The 18,987-nt window shown below is 47.7% G+C and overlaps 1 protein-coding gene across 1 annotated transcript in view; it reads left to right on the top strand.

Annotated features, from left to right (window-relative positions):
- FRMD4A (FERM domain containing 4A) overlaps nt 1-18,987 on the top strand; it is a 313,707-nt gene that overhangs the window by 154,518 nt on the left and 140,202 nt on the right. The window contains 2 exon segments of the mRNA XM_034644343.1: nt 764-856; nt 11,475-11,559. Of these exon segments, the coding sequence (XP_034500234.1) occupies nt 764-856; nt 11,475-11,559 (178 nt within the window).

Below are 18,987 nucleotides of genomic sequence, written 5' to 3'. Positions count from 1 at the left end.
CATCTGCATGTAAAAAAGTCTTGGCGTGGACGTAGCTTTCCTTTCTCTCAGGTAGATACGTAGGCATAGAATGTCTGGGTCATGGGATGTGAGTTCATTTTTTAAGAAACTGCCTATGATTCACTTTTCACCCCGTCTGCTTCCAGCAAGATGTTGTCAAGATTGCTAACGTTGCTAAAGTGGGTTTTGAATCCTTCAGGAAAAGAGGCACTCAGGAGGGTGGTGGTAAGGGAATTCAGGACCAGAGAGAGAGTATGATTCCATTTTAATGTTAGCGCAGTCTAGGAAATGGATAGCAGGTGGCGAACCCCAGCCTCTCTGATTGCCATTCCTCTCCTTTGTGTCACACGGTATCTTCCTCTGGTTCAGTATCCCCCCAGATGATTCCTTGAGGTTCTTCAAATACTGAGAAGTTAGGAGTAAGGAAGAGGTCCACACTGATCTGTGATCCGGCATGTTCTGCCACACACACGCCTTCGTCACGAAAGCTGCTGCAAACTCCAGAGTCATAACCCATTGTCTCTCTTCTCCGCAGGGGACACTNGAGGAAGAGGTCCACACTGATCTCCAGAGTCCTAACCCATTGTCTCTCTTCTCCGCAGGGGACACTTAAACTGGCTTCAGCTGGATCGAAGAGTATTGGAACATNAAGGAAGAGGTCCACACTGATCTGTGATCCGGCATGTTCTGCCACACACACGCCTTCGTCACGAAAGCTGCTGCAAACTCCAGAGTCATAACCCATTGTCTCTCTTCTCCGCAGGGGACACTTAAACTGGCTTCAGCTGGATCGAAGAGTATTGGAACATGACTTCCCCAAAAAGTCAGGACCGGTGGTTTTATACTTTTGTGTCAGGTTTGTATGCCTCACATCCATCCTTTTGCTGCTTCTTTTTTTCTTTGTCAAGAAAAGTCTGAGAGGGCAGCGTGATTAAAGGGAAGGGGAATCAAGTTCATTGGGGTCCGTTGCCAATGACAGAGGTCATAGTAGAGCTGCATTCACAGTAGACGTAAGCATAGGGTGTGAGAGTCCAAGGTGTGTCTGTGTGTGCATGGACACGTGTTTGTGCTCTTGCACTAGGATGCTTGTGTGGAATGAAGATAAGAGGCCCCCTTTTTTGCTTTTTTGGGGGAGCTTATATCTCAAACTAAACTGAGTCTCTTCTAGTAACACAAACCCTTGGGCTATTATTATTATTATTATTATTATTATTATTAGCAGTCGTTTGCAGCTACATCACAAATGTCTGTGTCTTCTTTCCTTTTTTTTTAAGATTTTATTTTTTTGAGAGAGAGAGAGCGCACATGTGCACAAGTAGGGTGAGGGGCAGAGGGAGAGGGAGAAGCAGACTCCCTGCTCAGCAGGGAGTCCGATGTGGGGCTCGATCCCAGGACCCTGGGATCATGACATGAGCCAAAGGCAGACGCTTAACCAATTGAGCCACCCAGGCACCGCTGTGTCTTCTTTCCTTTTATCACAAGTGGCACTTGGCCTCTTGAAACTTATTTTATCTTATCCCAAACAGGAATAGTTGAAAAGCAGCAGCAAACCATAGATACGTGCGTTCCCCAGTAAGGGAGGATATGGCCTAATAAAATACCGGAAACGATGGGCATTTTCTGTTCTCATGATCCTGAGATCATGATCTGAGCCCCCGTCGTCCATCAGAGTCTGCTCCCCCATCTCCCTCTGCCCCTCCCCACCCCCGGTCACACACGTGCTCACACTCTCTCTCTCAAATAAATAAATAAACAAAATCTTTACAAAATATATGTTAACAAGTTCAAGAGCAGGACACAAACAATTCACAGTTCAGTTCTTCCTGAAGAGTGTGGTTCAGGTACAGTTTGAGACGTAGCCATCCTGATACCACGGAAGGCATCAGAGAGCCTATATGAGAGTTAAAGGGTCCATTTCCCAGGTGGGAAGATGCGTCTTCACCTCTGCTGGCAGAGCAAATTTAAACTTGCAGGTAATGCCCTTTTTGTTCAAGAGCTGCAGACCTATCAGAGCTAATCTCAGCCATTTCCATTACTGATGGGCGTGTTCTTGATGTCATAGTCTCTTTCCTGGTAGCTCCATTTTCTCAGATAAATGGAAAAGCAACTGCATAAAGGAGAGTTCACAATTTCACTAGGGGGGTGTGGCAGCGTCGGGCAAGGCTCAGTTGAATTTAAGCATTTAATTAACCTGTAATCAAAGGTGGGTGAGTCCACTTGCCATAATACATCAGGATCTCCCCTCCTTCCTGCTGCTTTTCACCAACATTAATCAAGAAGAGAAAATACTGGGCTGGTTATATATTAGCTGCTTTTTGCAAGGGTCTGTTAGGAGCTGAGTTATGGGTGGGTTTCAGGAACTGAGCCTTGCAGGAAAGCTTGGGGCACCATGAGATTGTCACTGAGGATATGCAGGCTGTTCCAAGTCACTGCTGACTCCACCCATGACACCAGGTACCCAGAGGAGGGCTGCAGAGGGCGATCCCGTGCTTACAATACGGAGAACCAGGAATGAATGCTTCTGCCGTCCGCCACCCATTTTCCTGGTTGGGTGCAGCAGGCACCTCAGAGAACTCCCAGGGAGAGCCTCTGCCAGGCCACATTTGGGGACAGACCCCTAGCAGAATATTGTCACAAGGCGGAGCTCCATCTGTAGCTCAAGGCAAAAGCTGCTCTTTCTGCAGAGCCTCGGGTTTCTATGTCTAGTCTTGGCCACCTGAGTGCTTCTAACTCAGCAGCTCCAAAGTCAAACTCATCATCTTCACCTCCCCAGGCCTTCTGTGGTCCCTCAAATCTCTGACGTTGTTATCCATTCAGGCCTGTAGGCTTTAACCATGAAGTCCTTCCTCTTCCTCGGTTGCTTAGGTGCATTAATTCTCTGCGGCTACTTCCACCCTCTGCCCTATCCTCCGCTCTCCCCATCATCTGTCACTTGAACTATTGGTATCACCTTGGTACCCGTCACAGAGGATCCTGGCTCCCAGACCCGCTCTCCTGAGTCCCCATTTTGCAGCCAGCTGAGCAACACAGAAGCAAAACACCAAGAATCTGTGTTTCCCAAGAGAGAAGGCGGATGCTCTCCTGTAGGTGAATTGTGCATTTTTACCTTGGTGCTTGGGAAGAATTCCCAGCTTATACCTCTGTACCTTTCCAGGGTTGCCCACAGGCTATTTTGTCCAACGGAATGGCAGGATGAATTATCTTCATAAAAGACTCAGACCTTGGACTATGCCAGGGTCCATAAAGGAGCCCCCGTGCAGCTGGGTCATTTCCCCGTATGTGGACACTGACCTCTCTCATTTCTCAACAAGAGCGCGGCGGCAGGAGAAGCCCCCGTGCAGCCAGGAGCACACGTGTGTGCCTGCAAGCAGTTTCTCTAGCCACTCCTAGCCTCTCTCCTTTTGTTTAAACATCTCTAGATTCCATCTCCGTTACATGTGCGCGTTAGCCTTCGTGGAAAAGGAGAATAAAATCACCCAAAAAAAGACCGTGGAAAAGGCTGACTGCCTTAAGCCAAGATTTGGGAATTCATCCAGTGGAAATATTAACCCCGTATCACTGGGGATCTAAACTTGGGCTGCCATCCCAGCATGGCTTACTATTTGGCAATTATATATTCTTTTGCTGTAATGCATATTCGAAACATCTGTGAGAGTGAGGGCAGAATTATCACCTCCATTCAACTGATGATGAAAAATAAGACCCCAATATATTAAATAACATGAATTTGAATTCAGGGAATTCTTTATCCTCTGAGCCTGTCCTCTGAGGGCCTGAGACTGGTGTCGTGTTGCTGAGTATTCTCAGCATGGCGGGACAGAGGACTGAGACTCTGTCTTCACTGACCCATGATTTAGCATAAGTGGACCTCCCCCTTCCTCCTCCTCAGTCAGATCACCAGGAGTGATCACAGAGGCTTCAGACTCTTAATAATTACCTAAAAAGGAAAAAGGTCTGAGGGAAGGGAACTGTCCATCATTAAACACCCATCCATTATTCAGGATGATTGTAAATCTTCACAGCGCTTGAATCAGGTACTATTACTTCTAGTTAAAGAGAGGGAGGTGAAGGGCGCCTGGGTGGCTCAGTCGGTTAAGCATCTGCCTTCCGCTCAGGTCATGATCCCGGGGTGCTAGGATCCAGCCCTGCACTGGGCTTCTTGCTCAGCAGGGAGCCTGCTTCTCCCTCTCCCTCTGCCCCTCACTTGTGTGCACGCTCTCTCTCTCTGACAAATAAATAAAATTTTAAAAAGAGAGAGAGGGAGATGAGGGCCCAAAATGCTGATTCTCTCCCCAATACTGCTAGGAAGTTACCACTTCTGTTCAGTTAGATCGGACTCCAAACTTCAGGCTCTCTCCACTGCACCATGCTGCCGCTCTCTCCACAAGTGAAAAGCGACCCCATGATTGCTTATCAGAGACTCTGGCAGGGCCGCAGGCCACCAAGTCAGGATCGGTGACTTTGGTCCATCTCACGTTCCACAGTTGGCTGCGGCTGCAGAACCAGGGTCCATCCGCAGAGATGGCGTCAGGCTGGGATGCACCCCCACTGGGCGAGAGGGTGTGGAGAGCAGCCCTCCCAGGCCTGACATTCCAGATCTAGCACTGCTGAACTCCGAATAGCCTTGGCGGAGAGCACCCCGTTAGTGGGGGGACATCCCGCAGTCGCAAAGCTTGGTGGCACCTTGGGACCTCCATAGGGGCGGAGGAAGGGGCCTCGCAGATGGTAAAGCAGGAGTTTTCAGAAGCCGAGGTATGCGTTGTTAGCCCCACTCGAGAAGCTCTTGCCGTTTGCTGACCAGGGTGAACACCAGTGGGAAGGCATCCTACCCCGCGCTGTGCTCTTTCTTTTCCTGTGAAGACGACTCCATAGTCCCCACCGGCACCCTGAGCTGCCTCGCTGTGGGGCCTGGAGAGCCAAGACCACTCTCATCCCAGCTGTGGACAGTGAGCGTCCCCCTTGGGGACACTGTGCTGCACGCTCACGGTCAGCAGTAAGTTTAGTTACTGATGCACGAATATCCACCAGCACTGACGACGCTGTGGGCACCGGTTTAGGAGCTAAGGGTAGAGCCGTGAGCAAAGCAGACAAAAACCCCTATCCTCGTGTACCTGCACATCCATTCCCCCGAATTCCAGGGCCCTCTCACCCGGCCTGTCCTCATCTCTGCTGATTCAGCCCAAAGCCTGTTATGCACCGTTACAACCACCCCTACCCTCGGACCTCCCCTCCCTTTGCTGCTGGTCACGTGTGTGCATGGCCCCCGTGTGCCCACGCAGACACACACACACACACACACACACACACACAGGGTGGAATCAGTCCAGTCACATATTTCCTTTATTTCTGCCCCTGAGCTGCCGAGTGTAGTCTGGGCTGGGGGAGGTGGGGGTCACCGAGCTGCAAGTTGGTGCATGATTGCCTATGACCAATCTCACACAGCTCGTCAGTGTTTCTAGGCACTTCTGTCCGTTGTTCCTGCTCAGGGTCCTCTGCGTTGCCCACGGTGGTTTTTGCTCCTGCCACGGACTCCAAACCAGAAGCTCACCCCTTTGCTTCAAGAAGGTGACATTGCTTATGGTTTTGTAGAGAAAAGGAAAGCTGGCCCAAGTAAACTTCAGCTTCCTGCTCCCTTCCTCAGTTGTATCCGCCCATCCTGTGGCCTCCTTACCCACCTGCTGCATGTGTGCACACGCACTCACACACGCACACCCCTCAGAGGAAGACTGACCCTTAGCCCGGCATCCGAGGCCAGCCAGGTCCACGTGCGCTCCAGCCCCAGCCCCTTCCTGCACCTCCAAGAACTCCCTGCCTCCAGCCTCCCATCTTTCTCTGTCTTAGGCTGCGCCGTGTCCGTGGATTCTTCTCCCCATGACAGTGACTCTTCTACCCTGACAAAATACCCTCCCTGACTTGCATCCTCCTTCAGATACTGCCCCCTTGCTCCCACCGCTGTCCACAGCAACGTTCCAGAAGGATAAGCCAGCCCTCGTCTCCTTTCTCCCATCCCACTGGCTTCTCACCTTGTGGCTGTCCCATCTCAAATGGTCACTGGCGGTCTCTAGGCCCCAATTCCATGGGCGCTTCTCTGCCCTCCCCTGCCTGAATCAGTGGCATCTTCATCTCTCTGCCCCCCAAACTTCCTCCTCTTCCTAAGGCACCTCCTTAACTCTGTGATTGGCCCCGCCACACACCCAGCCAGAAACTGGGGAGTCAACCTTGACTCCCCCTGCCCTCTCTCCCCTGCCTCCTTGCCTGCCTTCATTCACTAATTCCTGTTACTTTTGTGTTTTAAATAGGCCCTATACCCACTGCTGACTCTCCACGAACACCCCGTTGGCTGTCATTAGAGCATTCCTGAACTTCTCCTGGTTGTGGCTCCTTCTGTTCTCCTCTAGGTTACTGCGGAGTATCTTTCCAGAATTCTCATCTGATCCCTTCCTCAAAATGTTCCTGGCTTCCTATTATTGCGCTGCGGTTATCCTTAGCGTGTCCTGTATGATGCTACACCTGCCAGCCTCACCTCCTGCTGCTCCGTGACACCCCCCCGCCACACACACACACTGACTCTACAAGCAGCCCGGTGATCAGTGTGTGAGCAAGATCACATCCATCTGCAGACCACTGTTTGGGACCATGAAACAAGCTCCCCAAAGAACAATGACCCTCTGATAGTATTCACCAGGCGAGCTTAAGAAACAGGTCAAGAAAAATAAGACAAATCTCCCTACACACCCAAGGAAATCTCTGTATTTCTGTAGGAACATGTTTGTGCTCAGATGGTTCCCTCCACGCCTGGGCTGTTCCTTTAGTTTGTCTTCTTCAGCCAAGTGTCCCTGCAACTCAGATCATCTCCACTGTTGGCAGGAAAATAAACAGAGATTAGATTTGTCTCTTCAAACGGAGGTTCACCAACAGTAAACTGAAGTAATAAGCACTAGAAAAAAAAAAAAGAGGCAATCCCAGGAAGCTTTAATCTGGGAGTGGGGATTTTACAGCCGAGTTTATGGCCTGACTGTTGGTGTCTTTCCTGGCTGGTGGAGACAAACAGTTGCTCTTTCCTGTCACCATAGTAACAATGAAGGCAGGGATCCTAAAATGAGGAGCCTGCTACCAGAACTTGCTAGATCTCAACTGGGTGCCCCAGTGAAGATTTTTGAGCTGGTGAAATTCTTAAGATCAGAGATATTCGGCCCCAGAAACTCACAGCAGCACCAAATACCCTTTTCATTCCCATCGCTCCTTTTTGCTACTGAAACTCAGCATTCCAAATGTGACCCTTGTGTTTGTGACAAAATGAAATCAGCGGTCCATTTAATTAACACTTGCTGTAAATATTCAGTGATTCCCAAGTGCCAAGGGGGTGGATGTGAGAGGGAAGAGGGGGAGCGGGCCGTCCAGAAGAAGAAGGCTGACTGACATCCAGACATAGGACGTTGCTCACGCTGCTGCCAGTCAGAGGCGTCCACGGGTTATAGGGGACGAGACTCCCCAAGGCTTCAGAGCCTTTTCATTATTTTATGTGCCCAAACACGTAGCAGCATAGCACGTATTTATTCCTGCTTCAGAGTGTCTGATACAGTGTCTCAGGTCTGGGCCAGGACCGCTGCTGATGGTATTCAGGGAACAGGCTTAGCCAGGTCTGCCCTTGGCCTAGAACAAAGGTTGGCCCTTTGACTCAGAAGAAGCCATCAGATTCAGTCCTGCTAAATATGGCAAAGAACCCGTTTTAAAGCATAAGTTGATTATTACTCAGGTACAGGTACTCAGGCATAGGTACTCAGGTACTCCCAACACATCAGGAGATGGTGGTCGATGAAAAGACAGCTTGCTATTCACAGTTTCCAGGAGGAGAGGGCCCACCGCACCAGGCTGGGCTGCCCAGGGACGCACCAGGGTTGGTCAGGAGGCAGAGGGAGTGGGGGGAAATGTGGGGAAGAGCCTTTGTTTCGTGGTTTCTACAGGAAGGAATGGGTGAGGCAGGGTAATCAGGTTTAGCATTGGCTACTTTGAATAATTACAGCAGGCTTGGGGCATAGGGTCTGGCCAGAGTTGTCTGGCCTGGCTCAGGCCCTGGGGTGAGAGGGCAGGAGGGCGGTGACCTGAAGTGTGAGAGCCGCACAAAGGAGCAGGAAGGGTGTGTGAGCTCTCTAGATTAGCTGGTCTGCATATGAAAGGCGAGCTCACACCTTTAAGGAACTGGTCAACCCTGGGAGGGGCCGTCCCTCCAGAGCCATCTAGGCCGCAGACGTCAAAACACCAGAAACCCGTGGTTAATACGGAACCAGACTTGGAACTGTCCATGCAGACCCTGTGCATCTACAAGAAAGCATTCAGTTCCTTGGCTTTATCCAGAGACCTGGAATTTTCTTTGTGAACCAGGTCTTTGAGGAAGCATTGCCCACCCCCCACCCCCGCAGCGCCTACCCGCACACTGGTCGTTAAGGAAATGCAACATCGCCACCTACTGGCAAAAACGAGGAGCTCTCGTGAAAATCAAAAAGAACAGAACCTGCTTTAAAAAAAAAAAAATCCAGACTTTGAACCCAAACCATCAATGTGTCGCACTTGCCCAGAAGCTTCTTCCCCCTGGTGCTCCTGTACTTTTTCTGAGCCTCCTTGTGTGGATTGAGATGTCTGAGGTCTCTTTTTCTCTGGACATTTTTATTCACGAGTTCCCTCATACAGATGGAAAGTTCAGGATGTGTTAAATATCCAGGGTTACAGAATAATAATATGACAGGCCTGGAGCTCACACAGTTTTCCAGGCTGTTTGTCGGTAATAACGGTTAACGGGATATTGCTTCCCAGTTTCTGTCAAGAGGAGGTGGTTTATTTTTCCTCATCTCAGAGTATGTTATTTTCTCTACCTTCCTGCCTTGTGTCCAGCCAGACCCCTGGAACTTGGGGGACATGACTGCTGTTGCAGAGAACAGAACCTGTCCTGTCTTTTCCCATTTCTGTTGCTAGAGCGGGGGTGGGGGAGTGTCATGTTTCCTTCTTATACTGTTGAGGAGGTAAAGGATGACGGGTACCGAATGCCTTCACTCCTAAATTCTCAAGAATTGAAAGAAATACAGGAAAGACACAAGGTGTTGCTTTGAAAATTATGTGGCTTTGGACCCAACAGATTGAGACACAGAGTGGTTATTGCAGAACTAAGGTCACTCACTGGCAGACTCCAGAAAATTCTGCTGTTGTCCTGGCTTTAAGACTGGAGGGGATCTGCAGCTTGCTTGTGCAACTTTCCACGTTGACAGTGAGCGAAGGGCAGGGGGCAGGGCTGGGATGCGGCATATGAGCCCCCATGACCCAGAATCACATAGCTCCTCCCCCTCCCGCAGTGCCATCTCTGCCCCTCTTACTGTTCCTCATGAGAGCTGCACCCCGCAGGCAGCGGGGAGGAAAGCTGACAAGCAAAGTCTTTCGCTCCCAGACACTAAGCCCACCTGTGTGCCAGGCACTGTATTAGTGCTGGAGATACAAAAATGAATGGGATTTGGCCTCACCCTCCAGGAGACATTCACAGCCTAGAAAGAAGATGCCCCGGGGAGCAGAAAAGTACAGGACTCTGGGGCAGCATGGCAAGCAGGGGAGGAGCCCGGAGAGGAGCTCTTCCCTGGGGGCTGTCAACAGAGTCCAGGAAAACAAGGTGTTCCTGAGTGAGGGTGGAAGGGAGCAGGAGTGGCTTGGGGTGTGGAGGATGGTGGTTTCTGGGTCAGAGCAATAGTTTGAACAAAGGCGTGAAGCAAGGTTCATCTATAATGGGTCGCGCTTGCAAGTTGGCCTCCCTCGATCTCTCCCTTCCTCTCCTTCCTTCCTTCCTTTGATTTTGCTATTCTGACTACCCTCACTCAAAAATCCTTCACAACAAATGTGGATTTTTTTTTTAATTAAATCCAATTTGACTTATTTTGTTAAAGACCTAGAGTTTGCTACTGCCTTTCAGGTCTCCACTAATAGAGACAGGGAAGTTGTACCACTTTGCGGTTCCTTCAGGATCACTGCAGACCCTTTATGGAGGCCTCCGTGACCTAAAATAGCTACTCTTGGCAGGTGCTTTTTTTTCTTCTTGCAGGGAGAGACCGGGTGGCAGAGGTCCACCAAGGGTCCTGCTCATTCCCAAGCTTTGCAAGAATGAAGGCCATACTATAATTTCCGAACATTTTATATACTCTCACATGATAATTTTACGTATTAATATCTGTTGGTTGAAAATATCTGCTAGTATTTGAAGTCACTCTGGATTCATTCACAAATTGAAACTGTATGATATTAATCACAGCAGCCTCTGCACACACACTGGGAAAATGACAGGAGACATTATTGGTCCGCAGACAAGAGGTTGCAAACTGGTGGGCTGTGGGCTTGTCCTTGCCTAGGGATGTGTTTTGTGTTGGTGTGTTGTTTTTGCTGTTGTTATTGTTGTTATCATCTGAATGAGTTTCCAGTATTTGACAGTGGCGGACTTGTTAGGTGGAGAACCACTGACCAGGTCCCTCGATCTTCTTATACAGTTTGGAAAACAGAAGCCCAGAGAGGTGAAGTGATTTGCCCTAAAGCATACAGAGCTGAGACCAGATTACTGGTCTCTTGACTTCCTCCCCAGGATTCTTTCCATCATACTGTAACACTATTCTAGAACATAGCACTTGTCTTCCCATTACACGTGCCACTGACGCTTCAGGGTAGCCCCAGTTTCCAGGAGGCAGGTATCCAGTGGCCCAATGAGGGCCTGTTCCCAGGCAAGGCTCTGCCTTCCATCACCCCCTCCCTGCACACGGCTGGTCCCTAGACAAATACAAGTGCCTAATCTGATTATGTGATTTAATAAACTCCAAAGTCAATGCATAAAGGTGCATTAAATGTAAATGTAAATAATTTCAGCATGTCTCATCACGAAAGAAATCTATAAGCTCCATCTGGATAAAAATCCAATTCTCATTTGGCTTAATATGCATTAATACCACAGCATTAAGAGCGCTTGTCCCAGTTCTCTGGATTCACAGAAATCAAATCACACCTCACCACCTTTGGGAAGATAACGTCATAACCATTTCAAAGAAAAATAGAGCCCCCTTCTTCAGTTGAGCAGAAGAAATTATCTTCAAGAAATCCAACTGAACTATGATTAGGACCAAAAAAAAGCAATGTATGAAAATTATTAAAAAATTGGAAAGCGGCTCAGGATAAAGAAGGAGATGGTTGAGTTAACCGCCTCTGGTGGGAGGCCCAGCTTCTTGGCTCTGGTCAAGGTTGTCAGGCATGGCAGTCCTCATGTGCTAGAAAAGGGCTTGAAAAACTGCTTTCTTTCAAAACTGAACCGTATGAAAACAACTGATCACAACTTTTTCTTTTTCATTTAGCATGGGGAGTTCTGGTCCTCGCGTCAAATCTGTCACTCAGAAAACAGCTGCTTTTCGGCTTGATCTTCTGCTGTTTCTGTGGCTCATTAGCGTTTTTTTCTCTTTCAGGTTTTATATTGAAAGCATCTCATACCTAAAGGACAACGCTACCATCGAGCTCTTCTTTCTGAATGCTAAGTCCTGTATCTACAAGGTAGAAACTCTTTCTTCCCGTTCAGTTTTCCACTGAAAGTTGAAAGTATCATTTGAAGCCAGAAATCCTAACTTGTTGCCCCAGTGTGATTTTATTGGTTAGTAGACATAATTTATAAATGGATTGCTATAAATAAATGAGAACATCCAGAAATGATACGATCCATTTAACAACAGGACTCTTCCTGATCCCATCACTAAGTTTTTGGCTCCTTGGAGGTGCACCTCTACCTGATTTTAGGGGTCCCCTTCCCCTGGCAACTGAGATGGAGAGGAAATGGGCAGAGAGGGCAGATTCACTAGTCCACGCAGATAGGTCTCCTAAGGATGAATGGATTTTTTTTTTTCCAGAAGTCTTTTTGGTTTATTCTTCTAGGTAAATGTTAGAAATACATTGTCAGATGTAGCAAAACAAACAAACAAAAACAAACACAAAAAACACCTAATTGGAATTGTATTGAATGATGGAGAGAAATTTGGAAGGGGAGGGAGAATATATAACTTTAAAACATTAACTCTTCCCATTCATAAGTATGAAATGTTTGTCCATTTATTAAATTGTTTTTATGTCCCTTAGGTTCTATAGTTTGTATAGTTCTTTCTTTTTGATTAATTAATTATTTTAAATTTTTAATTAAATTCAATTAGGTAATGTATAGTGTATTATTAGTTTCCAGGGTAGAATTTAGTGAAAACAGAGAGGGAGACAAACCATAAGAGACTCTTAACTATAGGAAACAAACTGAGGGTTGCTGGAGGGGGGGGGGTGGAGGATGGGGTAACTGTGTGATGGGCATTAAGGAAGGCACATGATGTAATGAGCTCTGGGTATTATATGCAAAGGGCGAGTGGACTTCTTATAACCAAGTGCATGCATTATCTGACCATTTTTAGATATTCCAGCAGTATCTTTCAAAGGGATGCGATTGATAATTTAGGTGGGCAAAATTTTTTAATTGCACTAAAATACACATAAAATGTATCATTACAATTACTGGTAAGTATCCAGTTCAGTGATATTAAGTGCATTCACAGTGTTCGTACCTCCATCCATCTCCAGAACTCTTTTCCTCTTGCAAAACTGAAACTCTGTACCCACTAAGCACTAACTCCCCATTCTCCCCACCCCCCAGCCCCCGGCCACCACCATCCTACTTCCTCTCTGTGAATTAGACTACCCTAGGGACTTCATATCCATGAATCCTATAGTGTTCATCCTACTGTGACTGGCAGAGTTCACATTATGACCTCAGGGTCAATCCACATTGCAGTGTGTGTCAGAATTCCCTTCCTTTTTAAGGCTGAATAATATTCCATTGTGTATAAAGACCACATTTTTGTTTATCCATTCATCTATCAATGAAAACTTGGGTTTCTTGGACCTTTTGGTTATTGTGAATAGTGGTCCTATGAACATGGGCCTATAAATATCTCTTCAAGTCCCTACTTTCAGTTTTTTAGGGTGTATACCAAAAGTGGAATTGCTGGATCATATGGTAATTGTACGTTTAATTCTTTGAGGAGCTGCCATATTGTTTTCCACAGTGACCGTACCACGTAATATTCCCACCAACAGTGCATAACGATTCCAATTTCTCAACATCTTCTCCAACACTTGTTATTATGGGTTCTTTTTTTTTAATAATAGCTATCCTAATGGGTGTTAGCAGTATCTCATTGTGATTTTGATTTGCATTTCCCTAATGATTAGTGATACCAAGCATCTTTTCATATGCTTTTTGGCCATTTGTACATCTTCTTTAGAGACATGTCTGTTCAGGNTGGCCATTTGTACATCTTCTTTAGAGACATGTCTGTTCAGGCACAATTCTTAATGGAGTGGGACTGCATCCAGTTCCCCCATATGCTTGCAGTGTTTCCTTTCATTGGCCAACCCAGAATGCCCACATGTGTTTCCAGCACACACACCCTGCCTGGGGAGAGGGGCTTGCAGACACCACCAGGGCTGAAATCCTCTACTGGGAGAAGGTATTTGAAAGAAACACGCACACTGCTGTCCCTGGTGTGTCACGAATGCAACCTTCAGGGCACCTCCTCAGGTCAGCTCATTAACAGCCACAGAGAAGGACAGCCTGTCGCCCTGTGGCACGCTGGGCGCTGAGTGATTTCTGTAAGTTGTGTGGCTAAATCTTCCCAACACTTAGAGGTGAATACTACTTTCATCCCTGCTTCCCCTGGGAGGAAGATAAGGCACAGGGAAGTTAAGAGCTTCGCCCGAGGTCGCAGATCTACTGAATGGCAGCGTCAGTGGGGGCTGAAGCTGGCAACCTTGACCCCAGATCACAGAGCTCAGCCACGGGGCTGCTCTGAGCCCCAGAGGGCAGGCTCTCCCCAGAGTGGAGAACACCGCCAGAGGACTCCAAAGCTAAGAGCACTTGTGGTAAAGTGGTCAATGGCTGAGGGAAAAGTCTGAGGAGATCCCACCACCTATATTTTCAAGTTTAACTAAACCGTATTTTAGGGGATTGCCACAAACCCACCAAACATTAAAGCACACACACGAGTTGGATTGGTACATCAGCCATCAGTTTTTCTTCTGGAAGTACTTCAGCACATTCATTGCACAGAATAGTCCCTCCAAATGCAAATGTCCACAATAATGGAGGGCCTGTTGGGGATCAAATTCAATTCTGTGAAAGGACCTCACTTGGTGATAGTTGCTGAGCCAGGACTTAAACTGGGCTCAAACCCAGACCGCTCAGACTGCATTATTTTGGGGTTTTGCTGAATGGGAGGAAAAGACACTAAATGCAGTTCCAGGAACTTGCAAATTCCTTCCTGTCTCTAAACACGTTTTCTCGTTCTAGCGTGGAGATAAGACAGCCTTACATAGCTTGCAGATTGCAAGAGTCTCTGAGGGTTTTTGATTAACGAATGTGAAGGCACTTTGAGAAAGGTCGGGAATAAAACATGAGGCTGTCCACCAGGGGGCATACTGGGGCAGTAAATGCCTTGGAAATTCCAGTTCCGAACTGAAGAAATCAGCTCCACCAAGTAAAAAACAGTGGCCCCAAATCGTGCTTGTCCAGACACCTGGGGAAAAGGAGAGAAACAGTTTTTCACTCAGAGTTGTTCAACTTCAGTCCAGTCACAAATGCTTAGCTGGAGATGCAAGCAGCGGTGTTTCTGAACACCGTGCTCACAGCAGACCCTGGGATTCATGGAAAATGAAAAAGGAGAAGAAATCCTTAGAATTTAACATGACAGGCCCTCCAGGGGGAGGTGGCAATGCCTTCAGAGCCAGCCACGTTTAGGACCGAGGCACACCCAGGGTCAGCCTGCCCGCTGACCGGGCTGCTGTCTGGCATCCAGACCCCCAGCGGGCTCTTCTCAGGATCCCTACTAAAGCTGGCTTCCCTGAAGTTTGTGTGGGAGACCAAGTATGTGCCACAAGACCACCTGTCTCCCTCCTGTCATCAAAAATGATAGTTTCATTTGCATGCACTGACACTTCAAGCTTCTTTAACATTGTCACATATTATCTTATTTGAGCCCAACGGGCAGGTAGAGCCAGCACCCTTTGCTTTAGGGAGAAAGAAACTGGTGTCAGAGAGGTTCAGTAACTTCCTCAAGGACCAAGGCCTGGAAGTGGTTGGACAGGCGGTGTGGCCCAGTTTACATGGTTGTAACTGTGCCAGTGTTGGGGGGAGGCCCTGCCCCAGAGGGCAGTTGGGAGTTTCCGTTTGGAGTCCCGCACACCCAGGTTCCTGTCTAGCTCTGCTTCGTAGTCAATGCAAGGGATGGGGACACCTTCTTTGAGGTCTCCAAGCTTAAAGGACCCGACCTGGGGCGCCTGGGGGAGCACACTCAGTTAAGCATCCAGCTCTTGATTTCGGCTCAATTCACGATCGCAGAGTCCTAAGATCGAGCCCCGGGTCCAGCTCAGTGCTCAGCACGGAGTCTGCTTGAGATGCCATTGTTCTGCACCGCCCCCCAACTGTCTGGCGTGCTTGCTCGCTCTCTCTAAATATAGAAATAAGTCTTTAAAGGACCCGGCTCACACCCTTCTTGGAAGATGAAGCAAGGTGAAGCATGAGTGTTGCTGGTTAGCCCAGTGCCAGCCACATTATGAGCTCTGTTGTGGACGTACTGCTCACTTGGATCCAGACCTGAATTGTTGCTCTCGGCTGAGAATCTCTGTGTGCCACCCATGCCACCCCCCAGCACTTCGGGGGCCTGGAGGAGCCCAGAGGGCAGCGCCAGACACACAGCCTGGACATGATGCTGGTAGACAGGGGCTTCCGTTTACCCAGCGCAGGATTCACATCAGTCCCCTCCCTTGTTTCTCCGGGAATGACCCCTGCAGTGTACCAGAATCTGAATTGTTCAGATAAATGAGCTCTTTGTTCCTGCTTCTTCCAATCACTGTTTCATTCATTTTTTTAAAAGCATTAATACTTTTTATTTTTATTTTATTTTTTAAAGAGAGAGTGCAGGAGCAGGGGCAGGGGGGCAGTGCAAGGTGAGGGGCAGAGGGAGAGGGAGAAGAGAACCCCAACCAGGCTCTGTGCTCAGCATGGAGCCTGACATGGGGCTCAATCTCACAACCCTGAGATCATGACCTGAGCCAAAATCAAGAGTCAGATGCTTAATGGACTGAGCCCAGGTGCCTCTAAATTAGTTAATACTTTTATCAAAGTAGTAATATGTAATGCAGTTTAAAGGCAGATGGGGGGCGCCTAGGTAGTGCAGTCATTAAGCGTCTGCCTTCCGCTCGGCATGATTCCGGTGCNATATGTAATGCAGTTTAAAGGCAGATGGGGGGCGCCTAGGTAGTGCAGTCATTAAGCGTCTGCCTTCCGCTCAGGGCGTGATTCCGGTGCTCTGGGATCGAGCCCCGCATCAGGCTCCTCTGCTGGGAGCCTGCTTCTTCCTCTCCCACTCTCCCTGCTTGTGTTCCCTCTCTCGCTGGCTCTCTCTCTGTCAAATAAATAAATAAAAAATCTTTTTAAAAAAATAAGGCAGATGGTTCTAAGAGGCTCATTATAGAGNTCCTCTCCCACTCTCCCTGCTTGTGTTCCCTCTCTCGCTGGCTCTCTCTCTGTCAAATAAATAAATAAATAATCTTTTTAAAAAAATAAGGCAGATGGTTCTAAGAGGCTCATTATAGAGGAAAAAAAGCCCACCCCCAAGGCCCACCACCTTCAACAATTTTAGCTGTTTCTTCTGATTTTTGCCTATTTCCAAATAAGTTGGCACAAGGCATTAGTCCTTGATTATACCCATTTTAGATTTACTGAATTCCAACTGAGATGGGTGAAGATTCAGGTCTCCAATACAACCACCCACACTTTCCTGTTTCCCATTTTCCCAAAATGGTGGTAAGCCCAAATCTGGGTAAAAGCCACAACTGCCAGCATTACATGAGTGTGACTAATCCAAGCAGCATCCTCTGGTTGTGATTCCCTTTTTAGACAACCACTCGTTTTACCTAAAGGTAATAATTGCCTTGCTGTTACTTGTTTAGTTTCTGTGGGCCCATCAGTTTTTTCCCGAGAGCTCCTACAGATTCCCAAATGCATGCCCACATTAATTTCCAAATGCATCGGGTAATTCATCCATTCCTCTCTTCAGTTTGGTTTTTGTTGTTGCAGCCTTTGTTTTTTTGTCCTGGGACCTCCCTATAGCCCTCCTCCGTCCTCTCACTCCAGTCTGGACCTGGCCTCGTCCACAGCCCTCAGCACAGGACCCCCTTCCCCATCCTGTCTGTCCTTCACCCAGCTCTAGAGTGCTTCCTCTGTTTCCTGGATCCCGAGTCTCCCTGTGTTTTGTTTTATGCCATTGTTTCACTGGAGAACATCCTCCAATAAATCCAGGGAAAGTGCATATGGGAAGTACAGTGCTTGGGTCCTTGCATATCTGAAGTCTTCTTTTACCTTTATATCTGATCGATAGTTTGAGTGGATAGGGAAATAGAGAATGGAGACATCTCTCAGAATATCCAAGGTGTTGCTGCAGAGTTTGCTCCCAAGAAGTTTGCTGTGCCGTACATTGTAGGTGGACCCTCTCCACCCTCTCCCACCACCACCCGTGGTATCTTCTAGGATTTCCTCTTTATTCCTCTTCATCTGAAATTTTAGGGCGGTATGCCTTGAAATGGGTCTTCATAAATCCACTAGGCTGTGTATTCGATGGGCACTTTTAGTCTGGAGATTGGTATTCTTCAGTTCTGGGAGATTTTTCCGTACCGTTTCTTTGATGATGTCTCCTCTGTTTTCTCCGTGCTCTCCTTGCGGAACTCTTGTTAATTCGAGGCTGGGCACAGCCTCCTGCTTTGATACCTTGTATCTCCTCTTTTCCATCTCTGTCTTTTTATGCTACTTCCTGGAAGATTTCATCAATATGATGTTTAATCTCTATTGGCTTTTTAACCTTTGTGATCCTGTTTTTAATTTCTGAGACGTCATAGTATCTGATCTTTCTTTACATATATATGTTGTATTGTCTGTTATCCTGTTATTGCCTTTAAATTTTACATTCTCTTATCGTTTCAGTATTAATTATGCACGTTCTGTGTCCTTTCTGTTTCTTTTCAGTTCTTTTTTCTTTCCCCCTGTGTATTTCCTGTTTGGTTTGGTCTCTGCCTTTCACATAGGAGAGTTGCCTCAATTGTCTGTTGATCTTTTCTATCCATCCATGTGGAAGAGTGAGGCACCCGGTGGGGGTGGTCTCCTGGTGGATATCCCTGTGGACCGATCTACTGGCAAGCTGGTTCTTTCAGTAGGAAGCCCGAATGGCAGTGTTTGGGTGTCTTTCTCAGGGCTCCTCATTCTCTCCAGAGGAGAATCTTCCCCACTTCCTGTCTGGGTGCTCATCCTCTACTTCCTGTCTGGTCTTCCATTTCCTGTCTGGGCCAGTCCTCCACTTCCAGGGTGGGGGAGGGAACCCCTTCACTTGGGGTATAGACTCCCTTTCTAATCCTGGTGCTTTTGATGGGGGCCTCATTCCAGTTTCCTGTTCGTCTTGTCCAGAGAACAAACCTCTGATCTTTCAACAGCAGAAAAGTGAGGAAAGATGTTTCATTTTGTCATTTTCTGTTTGTCATGTTTTGTCTGTCATTTTCCCCAGACTAGGAGCACCAGCTTCCTGCCTTCTACTTTTTCTCCACTAGGAGGCAGAACCCATGACCCAGTGGGTTTCTCCCTCACATCCCCTTGCTTTATACTTTCCAGTCCCCTGTTTTGCACAAGAAGAACAGGAAAATACAGTCATAATCAATCCAAGTTGCCGAGGATTAGAATATGGTCATGAGAGAACAGGGTTCTAATGGTGAACTTTAAGTGGAGCAGGGGGAGGTACAGAATGGGGGTCCCTGATACCTCACACAGCTGCATGCTTGACAGCATTTCTGATATGTTTTTTTAAAGATTTTATTTATTTGACCGAGAGAGAGAGTGAAAGAGAGGGA

This window comes from Ailuropoda melanoleuca, chromosome 15 (genome assembly GCF_002007445.2).
Source record: "Ailuropoda melanoleuca isolate Jingjing chromosome 15, ASM200744v2, whole genome shotgun sequence".
Classification (NCBI taxonomy): Eukaryota; Metazoa; Chordata; class Mammalia; order Carnivora; family Ursidae; genus Ailuropoda; species Ailuropoda melanoleuca.
This window is presented reverse-complemented; position numbering and strand designations above follow the sequence as displayed.